This window comes from Vipera berus, assembly GCF_964194415.1.
Source record: "Vipera berus genome assembly, chromosome: 1".
Classification (NCBI taxonomy): domain Eukaryota; kingdom Metazoa; phylum Chordata; class Lepidosauria; order Squamata; family Viperidae; genus Vipera; species Vipera berus.
This window is the reverse complement of record NC_138202.1, coordinates 51,026,137-51,045,346: the sequence shown is the minus strand read 5'-3', so window position 1 is coordinate 51,045,346 and position 19,210 is coordinate 51,026,137. Positions and strand designations below refer to the sequence as shown.

At 38.6% G+C, this 19,210-nt stretch overlaps 2 protein-coding genes across 3 annotated transcripts; one reads left to right on the top strand and one right to left on the bottom strand.

The window, feature by feature from the left end:
• The first annotated feature begins 90 nt into the window (after positions 1–90).
• SAMD15 (sterile alpha motif domain containing 15) lies at positions 91–6,649 on the top strand. Its single transcript, XM_081315021.1, has 3 exons — positions 91–300; positions 2,541–2,639; positions 6,156–6,649. The coding sequence occupies exons 1-3, from the start codon at positions 268–270 to the stop codon at positions 6,432–6,434; spliced, it is 411 nt and encodes a 136-aa protein (XP_081171147.1). The 5' UTR covers positions 91–267; the 3' UTR covers positions 6,435–6,649.
• Positions 6,650–7,008: 359 nt separating this feature from the next.
• NOXRED1 (NADP dependent oxidoreductase domain containing 1) lies at positions 7,009–19,101 on the bottom strand. 2 transcript variants are annotated; one of them, XM_081313726.1, is made up of 8 exons: positions 18,378–19,101; positions 16,512–16,658; positions 15,896–16,072; positions 13,719–13,903; positions 11,673–11,853; positions 10,680–10,834; positions 10,065–10,272; positions 7,009–7,812 (listed from the first exon to the last, which is right to left on the bottom strand). In XM_081313726.1, the coding sequence occupies exons 3-8, from the start codon at positions 16,048–16,050 to the stop codon at positions 7,530–7,532; spliced, it is 1,167 nt and encodes a 388-aa protein (XP_081169852.1). In that variant the 5' UTR covers positions 16,051–16,072; positions 16,512–16,658; positions 18,378–19,101; the 3' UTR covers positions 7,009–7,529. The 2 variants fall into 2 exon arrangements, with proteins under 2 accessions (XP_081169852.1, XP_081169853.1); XM_081313727.1 differs by lacking the exon at positions 18,378–19,101 and adding an exon at positions 17,825–17,987.
• Between the last annotated feature and the right edge of the window lie 109 nt (positions 19,102–19,210).

The following is a 19,210-nucleotide window of genomic DNA, read 5'->3' as shown; positions in this document are numbered from 1 at the left end:
AGAAGAGGAGGAGGAAGAAGAGGAGGAGGAAGAAGAGGAATATGAGGAAGACGAAGAGGAGGAGGAGGAGGAGGAGGGTGAGTCGCTGCCCCGCCGCCGCCGCCGTCACGCTTCCCTTAAGTCTCAGCCTTCAGTCAAAGAAGGCAGCCAAGCCTCGGCTGCATCCGAAGCTGCGCTCGTGCTCGAATCGCTGCTCGAAGCCGAAGTCAAAACTCCCACCGTCGTTGGTCCCTTGTATTTATCCTGGAGCCCCGAGGAGGTGGCTGAATGGATCGGCGACTTGGGCTTTCCTCAGTACAAGTTAAGATCGGGTTTCCTTGCAAGCAGAAGGGGAGGATATTCTATAGGACAGGGGTCTTCAAACTTGGCCCTTTTATGACTTGTGGACATCAACTCCCAGAATTCCTCAGCCAGCAAAGCTGGCTGAGGAATTCTGGGAGTTGAAGTCCACAAGTCATAAAAGGGCCAAGTTTGAAGACCCCTGTCCTATAGGAGTTTACACGTGTCATATTATTAGGCCATAAGTTTCCTGAGTATGCCCCCAAACTGGCTTATTTTAGGACATACACTGTGTCATAAATGTTGCTTTGCAATGACTGGATTCTAACATCACTTTACGCAGCAAAATGATAGATCCGCTTTTAGCAGGTTTGGCGAATCCAGATTAGATGCATAATTTATGGTATGTATAAAGTATGAATAAATGTAGTATACCTAGACTGTGGGACCGTATGTACGAATCCTGCCGATGGTGATTTATTCTAATTAAAACAATATGGCTCAGCATAATGTGTGAATTGAGCTTAAATGGACTCCAGATGATGGTGGAGGACAGGAAGGCCTGGAGGAATGTTGTCCATAGGGTTGCGATGGGTCGGACACGACTTCGCAGCTAACAACAATGTGTGAATCCATAAAAAACAGCATTATTTCAGACAAGGATTTGCCTATTTTCAAAAATAATCTACAGTACTCAGTTCCAGAATACAGTAATAATACAATAAAACTACCACAATACAAGCTTCCCCCTTTTGTACTGGTGTTGTGATGTAAGGGGCGGAATTTGTGTCATATTTTAATACATCCCGCTTCCCAGTGATTGTGCAGCTAAGGCTGAGGGACAAAAATCCAGATAATCAGTAAATGGCAACATTTACTGTTGCTAGAATATTCTGTGTCTCATGGCTGCTATTCTAGTAGCTATCTGGATTCTTGTAGATTTTGTACATCTATCTGAAGTGGTTATCTTAAGCATTTTTTTTCATAAATAATACTAAATGTCATTTTTTAATGGAATGAGATGGGGAAAGGCAAAAGATACAAAGCATAAATGAGATGTAACTTTATTCAGTCACTCGATTATTTATTTATTTATTCATTCATTCATTCATTCATTTAGAAAATTTATGTGGCTGCCCAATTCATTCATGATGACTCTGGGCGTACAAAAATATATACTCATGCACTAATTTTTATTTAGAACATTTAAATGGTCACCCAACTTTCTCACAATGACTCTGGGTGTACAAAATATGCACTAATCCACTAATATGCATTAATGCACTAATTATAACAGGGTTTATTTGGTTTTGTTGTGTGAAGTCAGCAAACTTTGGCTCATTAAACAGACTCTTTTTAAGGAATGTCATGATGTATGAATTTATTTTCACATCATGTTCATACCCCTAGAAAGACTATCTTGGTGGGGAAATACTTATTCATAAAGGATTTCAGTCATGGGATTCTTTGTCTATGATATATAAAGGGGAAACTAAGGGTTGCAGAACTGACTTGAGTGTTGTAATGGTCTACAGCAGACATGTCAAACACAAGGCCCGGGGGCCAGATCCGGCCCGCGAAGTGGTTTCATGCGGCCCGTAAAGCCATCCTGGAAACAGGGAGGGAACGGCCCCCACTGCCTTGGCCCTGGCCCAGAGACCCTCTTTCTGCCAGAGACCCTCAGATCTGTCCCACTCCTGCCCAGCCCCCCATAGGCACCCTTGATGCGAACGATGTAGAGCTGGCCATGTCCACCCAGTAGGCCATACGCACTCTAGCCATGCCCACCCAGTAGGCCACGCCCACCCAGGCCATATCCATTTGGCCCCCTGAGGACAACCGCAATGGTGATGCGGCCCTCAATGAAATTGAGTTTGACACCCCTGGTCTACAGTGTTATCTTGCCAAAGAAAAAAGAAATGGAAGAGATCCAACAAGGAGAATTTGAAGCTACTAAGTCACTAAAGAGTGCCAATCATTGCTAAATAAAACGTCATTTATAAGTCATTAGTCAGTATAACTACTAGTAAGCTAAAATTAGGTTCCATATCTCTTGTTTAGTTTCTTTGGTCTATCAACCTATTGCAATATGAAGATGAGTTCAGTGGCACTTAAAAAATGTAAAGGAGGTCCCAACATTTTGTCTTTTGGATATTCATAAATCATTTTATTTCATATTTTTGTAGGTGCTGCTAGCTAGTTAATTGGAAGAGCAGAACATTTGAAGTTAATAATAATAATTTTTATTTTGTTTTAAATAGGAGTGTTTTACTACAAATTTTATCTCAGGACGAAAACTCATACATGTAAACTGTTCAAATCTGCCACAGATTGGGATTACTGACTTTGAACATATGAAGGTGAGAGTATATATTCATTGTATCTTTCCTAGAGTGAAATTGCTATACTTAACATTTTGTGCATATTGCAAAACTGACAAAAACAATGAGATGAGTTAAGCGCAGGCTGGTTTTCCTATTCGTAGTATGATAGCTTTATTTGACACTTAGTGCTTCTGCAGAAACTTTTGTTCTCTCAGATTTGTGACATCTATAATCAGGCATTTATTCAGTCAGTCTGTCATTTTTCACAAACAGATGAAATTGTAACAGTATTGTCTTTTATGAAGAAGTAACCAAGATATGGTGAGCAAATAATATTTTTTCACATTTTCCTGCTTTTATGTTACATCATCTACCTGTACTTTTATTATTATATTTCCTGGACACTTGTCAAATGCCAAATATGCACACTAGTATTGCTTATTTTTATATCTGCAGCATGGATGATTTTTTTTATTTATAAAAGTGTGGTGGTACAGTGATTAGAATGCAATATTGCAGGCTAACTCTGTCCAGAGCAAGGAGTGATCCTGACTGGCTCCAGGTTGACTCAGCCAGCCACCCTTCTGAGGTTCATAAAATGAGGACCCAGATTGATGTGTGGGCAATATACTGATTTGGAAACCCCTCAGAAAGTGCTGTAAAGTACTATGGGGCAGTATATAAGCAATCACTACTGCTATTGCTATTTATTTTGTATACGGCATCTACAGAGGTCATGCAATCACTGATATACAAGTATACTCATTATAATTAATGAATTAATGCCAGCATACCAGGTGCTTAAACAACATGAACAGGCATGTAGGGAATCGATATGAAGGAATCACCGACCATTTCCCCCCTGGTCAAACAGGAGGATGGGAGATCTGGATCATAAACCTATACAACGGCAGGGCGCCACAACGAATGGAGATAGGAAGGCACGAATTGTACCCAACACAAGAACAAGGAAAAGGCAACAAACCGATGCGACCAGTGCGATAAACATGGCAGGAGGGTTACTGACCAACGCAGCCACACAAAGCGGGACGGACATGATCGGCAGGCAGGGGGAGGAGGAATGGCGAGTTCAGAATGGATGCCAGTTAGCGCAGCAGAACTGAGATCAATGTGGTTAACTGGGAGAGCTGGGGGTGGGAGTAGACCGATGACGCAGTCAGTGACTACATCATTAACAACTAAAGTGCTATAAAGGGCGAGGGCTTCCGGTCACTGACAACGTCAACAGTGGTTTGACGAAAGCTCAGTTACTAATAAAGGATTTTTCCATCCTGGAGTTCAGTGGTTTTAATAGTTCAGACAACATGAGCACTCACAGAGCGCTCTGTCAAACCAAGATCAGAACTGCATAGTTACACAATCACAACCCCATCGCGGAATGTAAAAAAGAGGAAGAACAACCACTTAGAGCCTCCGGCATGAAAACACGGGCAATGACAAGAGCAATGACTATAGTTAATAGGACACAGTAATCCTCTCCCGACAGCAGACGCTCAGAGAAAACCACACCCCATAGGAACGAATGCGCGGCGACTCGAAAGAATACGGCCGGTCGAAATGAACAGAGCGGTGACACATTCTATGAGTGGAGCACAGAAACGCTGATGATATAAATGCAGCCTCCCCACTGTGATGATTTCATCCTGACGACGTTGGTAGTTAGCCAATGAAAGCTTGATTTTTAATAAAGCTGTTTTAGTTTTCTACCTTATCCCAGTGTTCAGATTTCTTGTACTGATTTAAATATGCCTGGGATTCATATTTTTAGTTTGATGGGCACATATGGCTACACACAACCATGTCTTTAATCTAACAGGGACCGAGGCAATTGCCAGTGACAATTCTAAAGGAGGCCGCTTGTTTAAGACAGCTTGGTTTACAAACCACTCCTCTATCAACTGGCACATAGACCTCCCCCCTGCATACCAGGCACTAAGGAACTGGGAAGAGGAACGACGTGCGTGATATGAAGGCAAACAGCGCAAGCATTCACAGAGCGCCTCATTGTATCAAAATCAAGATTGCACAACCACACAACCACCCTGCATTGTAGAACACAGGGAAGAAGAGCAACAACTACTTAGAACCTCTGGTATAAGAACACGGGCAATGACTAGAGCTATGGGTACAACACATGGAACTATCAGCAATCCACTTTTGACAACAGACACTCAAGAGACAACTACATCCCCCAAAAACGGATGCGCGACAACTCAAAAAAATATGGCCGACCTCAACAAACAGACCAGTGACGCGGTCCATGAGCAGAGTGCAGACACCAACAGTATAAACGCGATCTCCCCACCCCAGTGTTTCCATCTTGATGATGTTGGCAGCTAGCCAATGAAAGCTTGATCTTTTAGCAATAAAAACTGTTTTAGTTTTTCTTATTTCATCCCAGTGTTCGCTTAGTTTGTTTATGTTTATATATATGTGTGTGTGTGTGTGTGTGTGTATGTGTATATATATATGTATATGTATTTGTATATATTAGTACATAACTATGGTATAGTGGTTAAGGTACTAGCCTGAAAAACAAGAGATTGTGAGTTTCAGTCCCACCTTGGGCATGAAAGCCAGCTTTGGTCTAGTCACTCTTTCTCAGCCCTGCCTTCCTCACAGGGTTGTTCTTGGGGAAAATAGGCGGAGTAAGTTATTATCCACGTTCATGCCTTATAAAGTAACAAAGATGGAATAAAAATCTAATAAATAAATAAGTAAATACTATGTGAGAGTCAGTTTGGTGTACAGTAGTGCTTAAGGCATCAGACTGATACCCAGGAGACCATAAATTCTACTCCCTCACTTAGGCACAAAGCCAGCTGGATGACCTCAGGCTACTCCCTTTCCCTCAGCTGTAGGAAGGAGGCAATGGCAAGCCACTTCTGAAAAATCTTGCCAAAAAATTTGGCAAGGGATTTTTGCTCAGGCAGTCTCAGAGAGTTGCATGTGATTGAACAGAAGAAAAACAAAACCATATAGTTATTTTAAACTAAAGGATCCTATATGGGAGAATCCATTAATTATATTTTTTGTTCACATAGATAGGATGTTGCCATGGCACTGTTGACTATTGAAGATTTTACTTTTTTATTAATTTTCTCTTTTTGTACTGACTTTTCTGCAGATGTTTAACTGGTAAATGTCAAGAGTACAGTATTTTCGTGTTTGTTTAGAAATTAAGAATAGTTGCTTAAATTAGAATCTTAGAAATGTATGCATATTAAGATGTTATTCTTCTGTTACAGACTTATTTTCCAGCTTTCTTTACTGAGAATGAAAAGGATTTGTATGTCCATGTTTCTTTATTGTGGCAAAGCCCATTTTAAGCCTTATGGTATATAAAAGATTAAGAACCAAAACTACACATAACAGTGGTACATTTATGTGACAGTATAAACTTCACTGGATTACTGTGAATTATGTGCCACCCACCTCCTAGTGGGGTACTACAATGACAACTGTCTAGCTTTAGAAAGATGAACATAGTAATTGTTTTCTAGATTTTTTTTCCTCTTTTTTTCTTTGCAGGAAATTTCAAAGCATGTACGAGAACTGTTGCAAATTGAGGAGCCACTTTTTGAAAGAAGTATCTCTCTCCCACCTCGAGATAACGTTGGGTTGTTCTTAGAACAAAAGTCTCGAACTGGAAAACGCAGTGATGCTCTTAGTTATTCTGAGTTTGTTCAAGAAGCAGGATTACAAGATTATGAACCAAAGCCTCCAACTCCAGAATATGTATGCGAACCCCAGCCTTCAACCCCACCATATGAAGAACTACAGCAAACCAGTTCATTTTTCTCAAAATAAGAGGGTATTCATTGTTCACATGTTTCACATATTACATTGTAATATTTTTCTGTATTTCCACAGGGAACAAAATTGTATATTGATGCAGTTTAACCAGTATCCTAATCCTAAACTTGATAATAGGATATCATGGAGGAAGTGCTTCCTGATGCAAAACAGAATGTTTTCCACATCACTAATGCAAAATAAAGCCATATGTGAACACAGAGGATTGTTCTTACTGGTATTTGTGACAAAGTCTTATCATTCATTCTTTGAGGACTCTTGTAAGAATATATGGGGCTTCAAGTCAGTTGCCGTATATTAATGAATTGCTCTAAAATACTTAGGATCATGTGACAGTATCCCTTACAAAAACACTAAAGTCATGCAGTGCTGCTTAAAATGTTCTAGTGCCATATAAAATTAAGAAATTTTACCATTGGAATTTGCTAATTTATCAGCAATGTGATTTAAAACTTTCATTTCTTTAGAAGTACATGTGTCAATTTCACTGCAGGTCCAATCTTATTCTAAACTGGGACAAATGATCCTTATCATAATGATAAAAATGCAACAATATTTAGCTAAACCAATTTATATTTTATTAATATTCTTAAGTTTTAGATAAATGCAAGGGTGAAGCAACATGAAAAATCAAACAACCAAACTTATAAATACAGTATTTAGAATATAATTTATGTCTGAAAAGTAGACTTATGAATGCCAAGGGAGTAACCATTTCAGATTTAAAAGATACAATAAAACACAAACTTCAATTAAAAAGCTATACATGACAGAGTATAACATGGTGGAATTTGTGCACAAAATTACAGGGAAACACATTAGTGTATTCTTGTGAATGCTGCATTGATAACAAATGTCATAGAAAGGGGGACATACAATATAAATCATGTGAATTATTTTTTTAGAATTTTCCTTGTATTTTGCATTTATGCCTAATTTTTCATTGGAAAATTTAATTTGCCATTGGCTTTCATTAATATTTATGATTTAAATTCCTATAACACCATTGTAGATGCTGCTCCCAAAGTTTTTTTTAATGTTAAAAATGAGAGCAGAAAAAATCTTTCCACTTCTAACAGCTTGGATACTTTATGAGTCTTCAGAATCAGAACTAGATGTCTCTTCTGTTTTCTTTGAGGGAATTTTATCGATTTGAAAAATCAGTGATTTAGTGGGTTTTAGCAGCACAGCCGAGAGTGGTATCTTTTTAGTCATAGATGTCGTCAAATCTTCACTTTTCGTGGCCAATGCTGTTATCATGTTAAAATAAGATGAAGCAATGATTTCCTGAAGAGATGTATTTGTTTCAAGAAGCTGGCTAAGAGGAGAGTCTTTTAGTTGTACAGTTGTTATATCAAACCAGGGGAAGGAACTAGAAGAGAAAAGTCTGTTATCTATAGATCCTGAAGTTATACAATAAATCAGCATTGTTTTGTCATTACAGAGGTAAAGGAATGGAAATGGGAGTACTATATATTTAATGATTAAGCTCTGGTGTATAAAGATTCTTCAGACATCTATCATAGTTTCTGTCTGCATGTTTGCAATTTACCACTGACTCCAAGCAGGTCATCTAGACAGAACCTGCGCCTAGTACCCTACTTTGGGAAGGGAACTGAAGCCAATAGGTACTTAGTTCTCTGAAAAACCTTCCTGTGGAAATAACACCAGCCCTGCAGGTCCCAAAATGTGCATGTGCTTCCCTGGGATTTTAAAAAAAAATTCAAGGAAAGCACTGCAGTTATTCATATCTGTCACTTTGTAAAATATTAGCTATTAGCTCACAGTTCTGTCCTAGGGTCAGGAAAAAAATCAGTAAAGGCACCAGGAACTAAAAAAGTTTGGGAACTCTGAATTGGTCCCTTTCCTGACTGCATTCAGAAAAATGCTGTAGACAGAATTTTGCTTGAAGATATTGTAATTAGATAGTGCCATCACTTTTTTTCTATTTTTAAGATACTTCATCCAAGAGTTATTTTGTTATATTTTTAGTTGCTATTTGTTGTTACTCGGGAGACAGTCTTGTCAAGGTTGCCTCTGTATTTCAGAGATTAACAAGGCACTCTACAGAATGGCTGTCCAAATTGATGGGAAAATCCCCCATCACTATTTAAAAACCCTGAGTTTCATCAGGTACTTGGGGGTAGAGCATCTTAACTGACCTTTCTTTTCTGCTGATGCAAGTAGCTTCAGTTAATCCCATTGTCACAAGAAACTGAGCTGTCCATGACAAAGAGACTGAAGGAAATATTCCCCGGAACTAGATTGTAATGTATTGGGATTTTACTTGAACTGCTTTCACTTGTCTTTTGAATGCTGCTTAAGGTTGCTTAATTGAAGTGTCTGTGTAATGGTCGCTGACTAGCCAGACATACACTCTCCAAGAAGATCATTGGATGATTTGGGGCGGGAATGGGTTCCTTTAAACCTATTGGCCGCCGCCTAGTGGCCAACCGTATAAGTTGCTGCGCAGAAGCCTCTGTTCTCAGTTCTGTTCTGTTCCTGTTTGCCTCAATAAAGAAATGTTCCTGTTTGAAACCTCTCCTCTTGCTTCCTGCCTCCAAAGAACTCACTACACAACATAGATCACATACTATCTTATCCAAGATAAAGGCCAAATGTAATGGATGGCCAGCCATGTAGGTAGGGCCAGTGAAGACCTGGTATAAGCCCAAGATTGCCATAATGGCTACCCAAACACCCAAAGTGCAATTATGTGGCCATAGGCAGGGGAATAACCACTGGAACTTCGAAACGGTTTGTAACTCCCTTTTATGAAGTTAGGTCCTAACTTCAAACAATTGCTAAGTAACCAGTCATAAGTCTACAGGACTTACCTGTATACAGAGCCTCTGCGCTAGCCTGAACATATTTACAGCACATAATGTACAAAAATCAGCTTTACATTCAGGATTACTCATAAGAGAAATGCCTTCAATTTACTATAAATGCAAATTGTGCTTTCAGTAGCCTCCATATGATGGCTTAACTTTAAGAAGCAGCCCAGTCTGAAACAAGACATGGGTCAAATTACGAAAAATGAAGGCTGATTTGTACAAGGACTCAAACCCAAGAGATTGGGTGGGTATCATGCACCAAGATTTATTTATTTATTTATTTATTTATTTATTTATTTATTTATTTATTTATTTATTTATTTATTTATTTATTTATTTTTATATACCGCCCTTTCCCGAAGGACTCAGGGCGGTTTACAGGGCATTTAAAAAACAGTCAATACAAACGTTAAAACAAATTAAAAGAGATTAAATAGAACCCTGAGAAAATTAAAACCCAGTTAAAATTAAAATTAAAAATATTCTCAGCCTGGGCCAGAGAGCTCGAAGAGCCAGGTCTTCAGGTACAGGGCGGAAGAGAGCCTGCATGTATAGCACCATACTATTGGAATCCTGTTGTGTTACTGGGGATTTGATTGGAGCAGGGGAGACTTTGGGTGAGCTTCTGAGGGCAGAAAATCCTGCGGTTTGTGACTCATATTATTTCTCTTAAAAAACTAAGCCACTAAACATTACTTGTTAATTCCATAAATGATGCATCATCAGTGTTAAAAATGTTGGCTAAAACGAGATTAAACACAACAATTTTCTACTGGATTTTACTTACTCATCAGCAGCCAAGGAGGAAGCAAAAGCTTGGTTGATAAAATGTTCACAAACTAGAAATGGTGATGAGGTGGTGGCATTGCCTTCACAAAAACATACTTGATTGAGCAATCCCAGAGCCTTTGTGTAGGAGAAATGCTGTTGTGTATAGCTATTTAAAGCTGCATAAAATACAGCTGCCAGCCACTTCATGTTGACAGTTATTTCACCTGGGAAAAAAGGAAATATTTTCTTTCTTGTTTAGTTCACCATGCCTTTCTAGTAGCCTTCTTCAACCTGTTGCCATCCCATCACTCTGAGTCATAATGGCCAATGGAAAAACCAAGTTGGAGAAGATTGTTTAAAGCTTAAACTGTAAAATACAAGCTAATAAAGGGAAAATGTTTGTGCTGCTCCTGCTTTGAACATTCCTCAATTGGCCTTTCTTTCTATAGCCATCTTTACCATCTCATTCTGCTGCATGGATAGATCAGGCATCACAGGGGCTGATAGTGCCCATTGCATATTGCATAATTGTCTCTGAGACTAATTTTCTGGACAGGACACAATTCTATAAGCCGAAAAAGAACAAGGGAAAAAGTTCCATTTTTCACAAGGCTTTCAAAAATCCACCTACTCTTGGAGTTGCAAGGACATGTCGCCTGGATAACTGCTGTGTTTTTGAGGGCTTCCAAAACTGTCCTGTTAGCCTCCCACATGTGAAAAGAGCTGTTCTCAGAGCACTTGTACTGGGGCCTCAAGATCGAACAGGAGGAAATAAGTTGCTTCAGTCTGAAAGTAAATAAGATCTTAAATTATGCAGTTGGGTTAAGTATCAAAAAGCAAGCGTGCAAAAAGTATGTATCTATGGATCATGCCTATTCTCAGCTACTTCCTTCAACCAATTATTGCTTACATACTGTACATACACAGAATGAGCATGTTATGTATATACTGATTTCTTGTTCTACTGTACATGAACACAATAAAAAAAATATAAGCTCTGTTTCAACAACAGCCCTATTATACCATTGAAATGTAACCACAAAATATATGGATATTAGCTAGAAATGGGGGTACCCTTAATACTCAAACCTGGCTTTCACTATTTCAGAAAAGAGTTTGCTACAATGTCGTTCTTATTCTTTATATACAAGACCTAAGATGGGCACAGCCAAAAGAGCCTTGGTGGAGCAGTGGGCTAATGCCTCCTTAAGTAACACCAGCTGCCTGCAATTAGTGCAGGTTCGCATCCCACCAGGCTGAAGGTTGACTCAGCCTTCCATCCTTCCGAGGTAGGTAAAATGAGGACCCAGATTGTTGGGGGCAATTAAGCTGACTTTGTAATAATGCCGCTGGGGGGGGACGAAAGCCCTAATAAGCAGGTATATACATAGAATGAAGGCTATTGCTAAGCACATTGTGCTTTAGATTGTAAGCCGCCCTGAGTCTTCGGAGAAGGGCGGGATATAAATGGGATTTTAAAAAAAATCCATTTCTGGTGATTACGCTCAGGTAATGTTCACATATATAGGCTCATATATTGGGCCCTTCTAGCAACAAACATGTGGGAGGGAGCATGATTTTTTCCCCCAATTCATATTAGCTTTAATATCATAATGTGCTATACCTGCTCAGAGGGATTGCTGTGACCAGGCTGTATATAATACATGAGTTTTTGAGAGAATCCTGAACTTCTGAACATATTTGTGGAAGGTGACATGGAAGACAGCAGAGAAAAACAACATCTGCCCAGCCTACCAGCTGCTTGTTGTTATAGATACACTCAACTCCCAGCTTGTGGAACTCTACTAAAAAAAAAGATAAAGAAAAGGGAATATTTAATTTCTGCTCCCATAGAACAAAACTTTAATTGAAGAGGCTGCAATCTTTAGTTTCCTTCTAAATCTCCACAAAGATAAGCATGTTAATTTGTTACAATACTGAACTTGATAGACAACTTAAAAGCTCCAGTTGTTTGACTTACAGCTCATACCTAACAATCACACATTTCCACTTCTTTGGTTGCAGTTTCTTCTCTTTAGCTTTTTTTTTAAGACAGCACAGATCTGATCTTATAGCAGAGCTATAGTTTCTGTCGTTCATTCTTTTTAGTCTATATAGCTATTATCCTTAACAATTTGTTTTATGTAATAATTATTGATTTTATACTTCTTATATTTTTACTTTAAGCTGATCAAGGATCCCAATAAAGATACATATAGTATCTTCTTAGTGCCACACTATCAGTCTTGGTTAGGATGGCTAGTGATCACGGATTATGGGAACCAGTGCTTTTTTTGTAAAAGAAAAAGGTGCCGGAACTCACACATGTCATACAACCCGCCTTGCCTAGCCTACAAGGCTCCATCCAAAAAAGGTGCCGGAACTCCGTTCTGAGCGTTCTATGAGAAAAAAAGCCCTGATGGGAACTGAAATCAAAGAACACAGAGAGCACAATAACAGTCTTCCTATCACTGGTACAATGTATGTGCTCCATATCTCTATAAAGACAGCATTTATTTGTTGTATACAAATGTGCATAAAAATAATAATGATCGTATTTCTGGGACTACTACACTATAAAATAAAACCACACCAGATGAAATTAATAGAGAAATGTAAATTCCTTCTAATAATATATTTTTAAAAATAGAAGCCAGAATATGTGATTTGGGGGGAGGGATGGCATTCAGTTTCTTCTACAGGTGGTCCTTTGACTTATGATCACAACTGGGACCAGAACTTCCATTGTTAAACAAGATGGTTGTTAAATCTTGTTTCTTTTTTGCCACCCTTGTTAGTGAATCACTTAATTCAGTGAATCATGTGGTTGTGAAGCACATCTGGCTTCCCTCGTTGACTTTACTTGTTGGAAGATGCCTGAGAAGGTTGTGAATAGTGATCAAGTGACCCTGGGATGTTGCAACCATCATAAATAGATGCCAGTTGCCAAGCACCTGAATTTTGATCACATGACCACTGGGATGCTGTAATGGTTGTGAGTACTGGTTGTAAGTCATTTTTTTCCCCAGTGCCACTGTAACTTAAAAAGGTCGCTAACCAAAAGATTATAAGTCAAGGACTTATAATCTAAAGATTATTATTAAATTATATTTTACTTTGATTTTATAGAGTTCATTTTCCTTTTGAGTCCCAAGATTTCCTATGGTAATGTTGATGAAAGAAAGCACCTCTGTTTTTACAAATTGGATTTTTCAGCTAACTGAGCCAGGCTTTAGCAAACACTCATTGCCCTGCTTAGCATAAACTGGAGCACTTTTCCGCAAGGCAAAGGTGCCGTTGGATGCAACCAAAGGTTAACCCTTTTAAATGAACTGTGAGACTTTTTGTATTTGTTTCCTATGATTTGGCAGCAAGAAAATATTTAATTTTAACAAGCACATTTTTTAACTGTTACGGTAACTTTTTGTGAATCCTTTTCATAATTATGCTTGATGATTGTTTAAAGTCAACAGTTGAAAGTAAGAAAAGGAATCAATAAGTTGCTATGATGAAAAATAAACTGAGACCAAGGATGAGTAGCTGTGGAGGAAGATACACAAAGGATGTGCAATATATGATTAGAACATGAATTCTACTCCTATATAGATGAACTTTTGAGTTTTGTGTATGAGAAAGCTTCTTGTCTGTCTTTCAAGCACCCGATTCTTACATAGAGTTTCTGGCTGTCTTGTGGAGATCTGGATGTTCTTTCCTGAAATGGCACCCAAATGTAACAATGTTCTGGCCAGTTGTTTTCCAAGATGGCCTCCACCAATAATCCCAATCTTCAGTCTTTGATTATCCTTAGAAGATTGGGAACCAGCGGGTGCATCCTTACAATTCTCTTCTTTCTGCCTGAGGGAAATCCCAAAACAGCAGTTATTATATATACATACATAAAATTCAAAGTGTAAAATAAATGCTACCTATTTCTTAGAGTGTGAATAGGCAACTGTGTAAAAAATATCCTGGAATGATATGCTGAACTTGAGTCAGAAGTCTGATATGTGCATAAAAAGAAAAACTGTCGCTTTAAGCTGCATCGCTAGAAGTGCATTTGCCAAAATACAGCAGTTTCATTCTACTCTGCTTCGCTAAGGTCACCCTGACCACTAGAATCCAATTCATTAAGAATGATGCAATCTAAGGACAACATGCTCGGTCACAGTCACTAAGAGCTATTAGAAAATGGAAAATCATATAAGGACAGATGGATGGAACTTTTAAATTTTAGCCTTGAAAAGATAAGATTGAAAATTTTTCCTATAATGTAGTCTTGCTTGTCTCTCTGCTATTCTATCATGTATAAGCGTAGAGTAGACAGACAGTTCTTTTCAGCAAACAGCAGTCCCTGTTTAGAGCAGAACAACTATCTGTTAGTTTAGAGCAGAAGGACTAGCTGCTAGTGACTTAGGATACTCCTGGACCCATGGCTCTTTCACATAGATAATGGCAGCCACAAGGATCACAGAATCAAATCTTCACAGTGCCTACACTCTCTTTGGCAGTCTTTCTCAACCTTGACAGCTTTAAGATGGGGGACAAATTCTCCAGCAAATTGGCTGGAGAATTCTGGGAGTTGAAGTCCACCTATCTTAAAGTTGCCAAGGTAGAGAATCATTGCTCTGGAGTAGCATCCCCTGGATACCATCCTTCTTGGTTTTTACAAATTTTATTAAAACATGATTATTTCATCAGTAGCTGGAATGTTTTGAACTTGTTTCTTCTGACAGAGGAAAGGCATTTGACTTCGAGTAATTGTTCCAAATACTATATGCATGGGTTAAATAATATTGTTTTATTTTTACTTTTGTTTTTAATCCAATTTATGGAAGTTGGGAAATATGCCTCTTGAGAGTTTTTCACAACTGGAACATCCTATTAAACTCCCCAAAATAACATTTTAGAATTCCTAAATATTGCTATTAGTCACAGTTGAAAGTTCAAGATCTTTGTTAATATTGCTATAAATTCTTCAAATGTCTAATAGTATTTCCTAACGTATTTGACATTGCCCAATCATGTTATTTTACTCTAAAAATACAATTTATATTTATTTATAATTTAATTTTTTTTACCATTCATTTGCCTGAGACAAACAAAAGATTAAAAGCAAACAATATAAACAAAACAATTGGAGGGGAGAGGCTTCCACAGATTTGCCTGAAGAAAACATCCATAACAGAAAATCTCCATGATTCATGGAATGTCCAGAAGCAGTGTCAATGAAAAAAGGCAGGTCTATAAAGTTCTCTTGAAGGATATTAGCGATGGGGCTGAAGGGACATTATAGGGAATAGTGTTCCAGAAGGCAGTGACAGAGAATGCTTGCCTCCTGGATCCTCTAAAACAGGGGTGTCAAACTCGCAACGTCACATGATGTGTCGCGACATATTGCAACTTTTTTTTCTATTGCCAGCAATAAAATGGGCGCAGTTTTGGCATGACACATCTGGCCCGTGGGCTGGCAATTTGACGCCCCTGCTCTAAGATGATATGTTAGACATGTTTCTTAAAGTGTGGTCTTGGGGTGGGGAGGTCACCCAAGACCCCCTCAGGGCTCTGCAAAATCAAAATTATTTCCAGCCTGTTGATTTTTAATTTTAATTTTTAATATGGCAAATATTAATAGGTATAACCCATAAAAACAAAAATCCTTTTGGGTTCCTCCAAATTTGTTAAAATTCCTTCCCTAATGGAAAAAAAAAGTTTTTTAAAAAAAGTTTACGAAACATTGGTTTAATAGATGGGACCAGAAGGGTGCCCATTCTGTCAGATCTTATTGACAATGGGTTGCGGGGGGTGGGAGACAGAGAGAGAAAGAGAGAGAAAGATTTTTTGCCTTACTTGGTGGCACTGAGCAATTTGCAGAAGAAAAGTGCATGAGCACAAGCATTCACCATCAATCCTTTGGCATAAGACCTCAGATGAAACAGTGGCTCATTCGCCCCAATCCCATATTCTGGCTGGAAAGTTTTTAGGTTTGCCATAATATTGGCCATTTCAACTGTATGCTGAGAGCAACTGAAATTATAATAGAAATTACTCTTGTTGGCCACCTTGATAGTGGCCATCCATTGCATTAGTGTATTATTAAAGCAAGAGACAGTTCAGTTGTGACACATGCTATAAAACATGTATTCAGCACCTAGAAATTGGGAAGGGTAATGGCAGTTTTTATTTTTAAATAAAAATATCATTTCTTTATTAAATATAATTATCATTTATTAATAAACAATTCTTTAGGAAAGTCAGGGGTCTCCAAACTCTTGAGCCTTGCATGAAGTTTTCAGATTATCTATCGACCCCTAAACATTTGTTACATGAAATTATTTTTATACATATTACTTTAATAGTACTACAACAATAGAGTGTGTTGGGCAACCATATAAATCTCTTTAATAAATAATATCTTCATAAAATAGATCTTATTTAAAATATAAAAATGTAAGATTTAACATACCTTTTTATTGAAACTATTGATATTACTAATGAGAAGGATGTATCTAATCAGCATCAACAAGGGCACTGTTAGTTGGTTGGAATTTGGTGAGATAGTCTTGCCCACTATGGAAGGTGAAGAGGAATACTATACATACACATATCCTTTCTACAACAGAGGAGAGAGACAATGGAAAGAGTGGAAGGTCAAAGACACACAACACAAAGCATACTAGTAAATGAGACCATCCAACCCTGGGTAACGCGGTCTCACCACTAGCCACCTCATCTTCAGAACTAGGGGTTGGCACAGAGTTCTACAGAGACCTCAAAAGATAACTGACTTGATCTTCCATTATTTATCATTATCTATGTTGGAGGGGGAGAGAGAAGCAAAACCCTGGGCCCCTATAACATGGGGTGCTTCAGGGCTCAAACCTTTCATTCCTCCTCTAACATCTGCATGAGATTGCTGGGAGAAGTCATCTGATGGCACTGTTTTAACAATGGCTCACTAACTGGAAGCTATAAATGTTTGGATGGTGAGAAACTGACTCCAACTCAACTCTCCCGAGATAGAGTGATGAAACATGCTCTCTGGCTCTTGCTGGGGTTGCACTTCCCTGGACAGACCTGGTGTACATTTGGGGGATTCTCCTGGATTGTGGCTCCTGTTCAAAGTATTGGCCATGGCTGGGAGACCCTTGCACAAATTCAACCTCTGTGCCACCTGCATCCATTACTGGACTGGGAGGTCTTGCTGATCGCTTCTTAGTTGGATAACTGCAATATAGTCTACATGGAGCTGCCCTTGAAGACCATCAGGACCCTACCCTCTTGGCCTTTGAAAACCTTGAAGAGTTGGCTCTTCCTGGAAGGCCTGGGGTATAGTGAGGTTGGAACGCAGTAAAGTTGATTATTGATGTGTGGGGAATATTGTTTTTGGGAATGAGGGAGTGAGTGACAGTAAGCAGAGTAGCTTATTCTTTGTAATCCACCCAGAGACATGGTGCATACGATGGGTGGCTGAATAAGTCTTAAATAAATACATGAATAAATATGTTTAAAATTAAACTAGTGTGTAAAATACAAGCCAAAATATTTATATATATATAAGGTTGTTACCTAATTAAGCCATTTGGCCTATTGTACGCATGTCATATGCAACTATGTAAACAACAGAGCATTTGATGTGACATAGTTCATCACTTGTATTGCCCCTTCCATCCCATGCCCCCACAAATGAAAACCTGAAATGGAGCAAGGCCACTATCAGCAAGGCCACAATAAAGATAGTCCTTGGTTAACAAAGGCAATTGGGATCAGACTTTTAACCTTAGCTACCGCAGTTCTGGCAGTCCCTGTTGCTGTTGTGAAGAGAAGACTGTGTGGGCTGTTAAGTGAGGATCTTCACATGACTGCAACATCCCGCCAGTTCTTCCACTGACTTTGCTTTTAATCTGCAATCACATGACTGCGAGGCTGCTACAAGGATCAGTCGTAAGTACCACACATTCAGCACCATCGCAAGCTCAGTTTAGAGAAGCTCATACTCTTATGCAAGCCGGTCAGCACAGGAGCATTTCCTAATCCAGGAAAGCACAGTCTAGGTGTCCTCCAGATATAAAATTAGAAACACAAATCATCTACGCAGCAGGATAAGCAGCTGGGAGTCTTAGTTACATCTCAAGGGCAACTTATTTAAGCTGTAGAAAAATCTCCAGCCTGTCCAATATTATATAAACCAACCACATCTTTCTGCCTATTTTGTCTTACATCAGCAAATATACAAGGTATTCCAATCCTCTCATCCTAAGAAGAAACTACGTTACAATGAAGTGCAGACTATAAAGAGAATAATTCTGATAAATCTTTGCTTTATACTTACAATATATAGCTTCTGAGAGTGAATCACTAAATGGAACTAATGTTCTGGCTGACAGTTTGCGATTGGTTCAAAATCAAAACTGTTAAACGGATAACCTCCAGTTCCTATCGAGAGGACAGGTTTGAGTGTCAGGATCAAACTTTCCCCAACAAAACACCATTTTTCTCAGCATGTAAACAAATGGAAAAGAAAATCTCACATCATTACCAGGTATGGAAGCCACCAATTGCAGTGCACCAAATTTGTTTAAGCTTCCGGCTCCTTCTAAGCAACTTATCCTTCTGGTCTGCAGCTAAGGTCATTCTACAAACAGAAGGCTGTCGTCATGGCAAATGCTTGGTTACTAAACCTTGTTTTTTTAAAAAAAAATTAAATTTTCTGATTTTGTAGTTGCAGCTTTTAAAGGAGACAGCAAATAATTTTCAGCTTCCCAACAGGATCAAAGCAACAAAGTTTTCTACTCTTTTGAGGTTACTCTGCAGTTGCAGTCCTTCCCATGTGCACTGAGATTTGCTTTCAAATATATTTACGCATTATTACACTGCACTGTAAATTGTTTAAAAAATCAGTAACAAATATTGGTTTGATTCAACCCAATGTTTTCCCATCTGTTACTATTTCAATACGTTGGCTATATTAGCTAAGAACCAGAGGTCCATTATTACCTTAAATCTGCCCCAAAATATTTTCAGAACGTTCTTTGCCTATAAACAGTTTATAGTTTAATGTGTTGTGTGGATCCAGCCAATTATAACTTAATTCACTTTCAATGGTGAGATTGTCAGAGGTATTTAAGTGTCAGAGTGTTCAATCCTTGGTTGAGACAATATATG

Coding starts and splice junctions, on each gene's coding strand:
- SAMD15 (XM_081315021.1), top strand. CDS start 268: ATGGATCGGCGACTTGGGCTTTCCTCAGTACAA. Junction 301..2,540: donor TTGGGCTTTCCTCAGTACAA/GTTAAGATCGGG, acceptor TGTTTTAAATAG/GAGTGTTTTACTACAAATTT. Junction 2,640..6,155: donor CTGACTTTGAACATATGAAG/GTGAGAGTATAT, acceptor TTTTCTTTGCAG/GAAATTTCAAAGCATGTACG.
- NOXRED1 (XM_081313726.1), bottom strand. CDS start 16,050: ATGGCCAATATTATGGCAAACCTAAAAACTTTCCAGCCAGAATATGGG. Junction 13,904..15,895: donor AAATTGCTCAGTGCCACCAA/GTAAGGCAAAAA, acceptor GATTTCCCTCAG/GCAGAAAGAAGAGAATTGTA. Junction 7,813..10,064: donor TCCTCCTTGGCTGCTGATGA/GTAAGTAAAATC, acceptor TTTCTCTTCTAG/TTCCTTCCCCTGGTTTGATA.